The sequence below is a fragment of the Malania oleifera genome, chromosome 9 (genome assembly GCF_029873635.1).
Source record: "Malania oleifera isolate guangnan ecotype guangnan chromosome 9, ASM2987363v1, whole genome shotgun sequence".
NCBI lineage: Eukaryota > Viridiplantae > Streptophyta > Magnoliopsida > Santalales > Ximeniaceae > Malania > Malania oleifera.
In genome coordinates this window covers 44,466,828-44,472,055 of record NC_080425.1, presented here as the reverse complement: position 1 = coordinate 44,472,055, position 5,228 = coordinate 44,466,828, and the positions used below count along the sequence as shown (strand labels likewise).

Sequence of the window (5,228 nt, the reverse complement as noted above, 5' to 3'; positions counted from 1 at the left end):
AAAAGGGCAAAGAGAGGAAACAAAATTTAAAGGCAAATGAACCATATATAATTGAGGATATATAAAAAATTAATTTTGAAGGCAAATTGTACTATGCTATGTAAATAAGGACAAAAAAGAGAAATTTTTTTTCCATTACACCGCATCTAAGTCATAATTTGGAAAAAAATATTTTTCAAACCTTTAATTAAATATTAGAAAAAGGAAATTGATATGAGGAGTTCATAGCTTTTTGTCCTAAAATATAATAGAGGAGGGAGGGGGAGAGAGGAGAGTTGTTGGATTGGTGGGGCCCGTTCATATCGACAGCTACGGGGACTCCGCCCATACATGTGTGCATATAAGGGCATCATCGTTTCAGTCTCGTTCACAGAACCTCCACTTATAGCTCTAATAGCTGAGTAGAGAGAGAGAGAGAGAGAGAGAGAGAGATGGAGAGAGAGATTGCGAGTGTAGGAAAAGTGGAGGAGATGTTGAGCAACTGGGCGTCAGGGAACTCATCGTCGTCGTCGAAGTTGCCGCTGCTGTCTCTGAACCATGTCTCTTTTGTCTGCAAATCTGTGAGCAGGTCTGTGCGTTTCTATGAAGATGTCCTCGGCTTTGTTCTCATCAAACGCCCTTCTTCCTTCAACTTCCAAGGCGCATGGTAATCTTCGCTCTCTCTCTCTCTCTCTCTCTGCACACATTCCAAGTTCATCAAACTTCTATTCTTTTTCTTTTTTTTTTTTCTTTTTTTTCCTTTCTTTTTCTACTGCCGCCTTTAATATTTGATAAGAAGAAAAAAATTTATACAAAATTATAAATATTTTAAAATTTAAATGTACGGTAAGGGATACGATCATGAACATTTTAAAATCGTAGGAAGTCCGTGATTTCTGCTAAATTTGAGGGAATCTCTGAGACCTTAAAGCCTCAGAGAGATTTACATCTCTATATAACAAATCGAGGTCAGTGTTTCATTGAATCTTGGAGTTGTTTGACGGTTTAAAGTGAAACTAGAGAGAAAATCGAAGGAAGCTCGGGAGCTATAGCTTTTGTCATTTTCCACCTCGATCGGTGCCCTTTGTTTTCCTTCAGTTCCTTCCCCCTAAAACCTCAGAGAGATTTACATCTCTATATATAACAAATCGAGGTCTGTGTTTCATTTAATCTTGGATTTGTTTGACGGTTTAAAGTGAAGCTAGAGAGAAAATCGAAGGAAGCTCGGGAGCTATAGCTTTTGTCATTTTCCACCTCGACCGGTGCCCTTTGTTTTCCTTCAGTTCCTTCCCCCCCGGCAGTTCCGAAACCCAGCAAGAAGAAAATTTCTTGAAAAGAAAAAGAAATGCCGCCGAAGAGGAAGGCATAAGAGACAGAAAGAAAGAACTTTTTTCCTTCCAGTAAAAGGAAAAAAAAAAAGCTTATATATCCAATTTTTAAATCTACTTTTCAAGATTCTCGTGGTTAAATTTGTATTCTCTGGAATCTCAACTTTTCAAATTTCACATAAGATAATAGGTAAAAAATAAGAGGATACAAAATGAACGGCCTCCAGCCTGTGTAGTATATATCTAAATACTAATAAAATACTCTCTGCTTTGTTGCTTGTAAATCTTATGAACAATATTTTTCGTCATTCGCGTTAGGTGTGAGAGATGGGTGATGTAGTATAAATTTTAATTCAATTAAATTAATGGACAAGTCCCACCACTTGAAATTGATTTTGAAAGGAATTGACCTTTTGACCTGGTCAGTTATTTACTCCGCAAAGCAACTCTTTAGTCGTTTGGATCTTTTGATTTTGTTTAGCTGTAATAAATATAAATATATATATATATATATATATATATATATATATATATAGCATGCCAGACTAGGATGCTACTTTTTTCGTATTACATCTTGCTTTTTTTTTTCTTCTTAAGCACCAAATTGAACTTCAGAGATGTGTAACCTACCATTCATTTTTTTATTCATTAGTATCTTACGTATAGTACAAGTAGGTTTGAAGGCGAATTCAACCAAAGCCTAAGCCTCTTAAGTGGAATTCAACCATAGCCCAAATTCACACGCTTTCACCATCTAATGTAGCTACTACTTTTGAATATTGTGAGAGACACAGTAGAAAAAAAAAATGAAAATAAAAACTTATTTATCATATATATTTTCTATGCATGTGTGTGTATGTGTGAAAATATTATTTCAGTTGTCATTTTTCTCGGTTAACAGACGAGCAATAGACTGCTAATTGTGGAAGGGACATTGGTTGCATAGGTTGTTCAACTATGGAATTGGAATCCATTTGCTGGAAGTGGAGGAGGTGCCGACGAAGAAGGGGAGAATAAACCCAAAAGACAACCATATATCGTTCCAGTGCACGGACATGGGGCTTGTGATTCAGAAGCTGGAGGATATGAGCATAGAGTATGTGACGGCAGTGGTAGAGGAAGGTGGAATTACAGTGGATCAGCTCTTCTTTCATGACCCTGATGGCTACATGGTTGAAATCTGCAATTGCCAAAATCTCCCCGTCCTTCCTCTTTCTGATGCGGCCGCTGCATGCCCTCTCAAATCCACCCTGCCTACCAGCTCCACTCCCATTTTGTCTTCCTCCATATGCGGTAACAAATAATAGACCTTTCTCATCTGCCAAAGCTTGTGTTTTTTCTTCTTCTTTAAGAAGTAAATGCTTGCTTTTTGAAGTTCATTCTTTTATTGTGGGTATATGAATTGAACATGTAATGCGTATGCGCTGTGCAGGGAAGCAAAGCTGGGATGAGATGCAGTGCTCCAAGGAAGTAGAGTCTCTTATGATGGATAACTTGATGGTGAACATGATGGACATCTTCATCTAATTGAGCCGTAAAGATTTTCACTCCTTCAAATGGATGCATGCTTCTTAATCTGGACTAAAAAAAAAAGAATTTGGGTTGTGTGGAATTAAACATTACTGTTTTGTGTACATGTTGCAATATGCAAAGTGGGAGTGTAGCTACTGCCCATCAGATGTTTAATTAGTTGCAATGTGAGAAATATATGTATGTCCATTTTGCTTCTTGAATGAAAACCTTATATATTCATTCAAAGGGCTGATCAATGTTGCCCTCTTCCACTGCCACTAAGAGGTTAATGGATTCCTCTACTCATCGGCTTGTTTCTTATATTAAATTAAACACTAAAAAAGTTTTCTTGGAGTTCATACTCTTTTCTTTCAATTCAAATTATTGTTAAAGTCAAGGAAAAAAATTATGTGTTTATTTCACTATGTTCAATTACATGGAATAATAGGTAATTATATATAAGAAAATTTCTAGTTTTGGACTACGCTGATTTTAAGGCTCGAATTAGGGTTGTCCCTTGTATCAAGGGATTTACAATCAAGGCGTTGATATAAGGAATGCCAACACTCCCCCTCAAGTTGGTGCATACAGGTCTCGCATGCCTAATTTGTCTAGTGAGTTGTAAAAGATTTTGCTACATACAACCTTTATGAGTACATATGTCAACTGGTCTTCAGACTTAACGAAAGGAAATTGAATTGTCTTGTCCTCAAGATTTTGTTTAATGAAATGTCAGTCCACCTTCACATTTTTAGTTCAGTCATGTTGGACAGGATTGTGTGAGATATCAATTGTAGTCTTATTATCACAGATAGGTCCATCTCAGAACTTGAGGCAAAACCTATTTTAGTTAGTAGTCTCTTAAGCCAGAGAAGTTCACAAAGACCTTTAGCCATTCCATATAACTCAGCTTCAGCACTTGACAAAGTCACCATATTATGTTTCTTACTTCTCAAAGTTACGAGATTCTCGCCAACAAACATGAAGTACCCCAAGGTGGATTTTTGATCTGATATATTTTATACCTAATTGCATCTGTATATCCCTCAACTTTGAGGTGTCTGTTTTTAGAGAACATAAATCCTTTCCCTAAAGATGACTTTAAGTAGCAAAGAATTTTGAGCACCGCATCCATGTGATCCTCACTTGGACAGTGCATGAATTGACTTACTACACTTACCGCATAAGCAATATCAGGGCGAATGTGTGATAAATAAATAAGCTTTCCAACTATCCTCTGGTACCTTTCTTTATTTGTTGGCATGTGGTCTGAGTATTCTTCTAGTTTGTGGTTTTGAACAATTGGTGTGTCTATAGGTTTGCATTCTAGTAGTCCCACCTCAGATAGAAAGTCTAGGATATATTTCTATTAGGAAAGAAATATACCTTACTTTGATCTTGCAACCTCAATTCCCAAGAAGTATTTAAGCCCTCCTAGATTTTTCATTTCAAAGCCAAACACTCTTGGAGTCTTGATATTTCTTCCATTTCATCTCCTATAATAATCATGTCATCTACATAAATTATTAAAAATGTGACCTTGCCCTATTGATACTTTAAGAATAGTGTATGATCTGAGTTGCTCTATTGATAGTCATATTTATTCATTGTTAAGCTAAATCACCATAACCATGCTCTAGGTGATTGTTTCATGTCATACAATGCTCATAGGAAATGACCATTAGGAAAGGAAAAAAAAAAAAAAACTAATTAGAGAAAGAACTCTAATACCATATAGAAAATGTAAGACACTTTCATTGATGTAAAGATGACCCATATATAGGACTTGTACAAGATATTGTTACACATTCAAAAGTATTTAAATGGTAAATCAAAATGATCTTAGGCTATCAAATGCAAACAACTATTCATGTAATGCAGGTAAAGAATCCTAGATCGCCGTATATAATCAGATAGTAGCAAATTTTCAATTGTTAAGATTTTCGAAAATTCAGCAACAGGCGTAATCGTCGACAGTTTGCTCACAACAAACATTCTGTTTTAATCCATCGAAACAACTATTGAGGAGTTTATTGAAACCGTCGACAATTTGCTGAAAAATGCCAATTATACATTCAGTTGACATATCCAAAATGTAAAATTCAATCAAGTAAATAGAGATATTGCAAGTAAGTGGGGATTGTGGTCCAACATATTCTGCTTTCATTCTATTTTGGTTTCAAACATACCTAATATATATATATATATATATATATATATATATATATATATATAGATATTTTGCCCAGCCTTTATAATATAAATTTGATGATAAGCACAAGGTAGATGCGGGAGCGATATTGGATGGGCCGCGCTGTTTCATTAATGATAAGAAAGCGACATGATGATGTGGGGCCGGGGGAGGTTGGAGTCAAACCGAAATGGGAGCAGTAAAGATGTTAAATTACA

At 35.8% G+C, this 5,228-nt stretch overlaps 1 protein-coding gene across 1 annotated transcript; it reads left to right on the top strand.

Moving 5' to 3' along the window:
* Positions 1-220: 220 nt before the first annotated feature.
* Positions 221-3,065, top strand: LOC131163869 (glyoxylase I 4-like). The gene is made up of 3 exons (XM_058120675.1): positions 221-646; positions 2,254-2,600; positions 2,740-3,065. Exons 1-3 carry the CDS (start codon positions 432-434, stop codon positions 2,832-2,834), a joined length of 657 nt encoding a protein of 218 aa, XP_057976658.1. The 5' UTR covers positions 221-431; the 3' UTR covers positions 2,835-3,065.
* Positions 3,066-5,228: the final 2,163 nt, after the last annotated feature.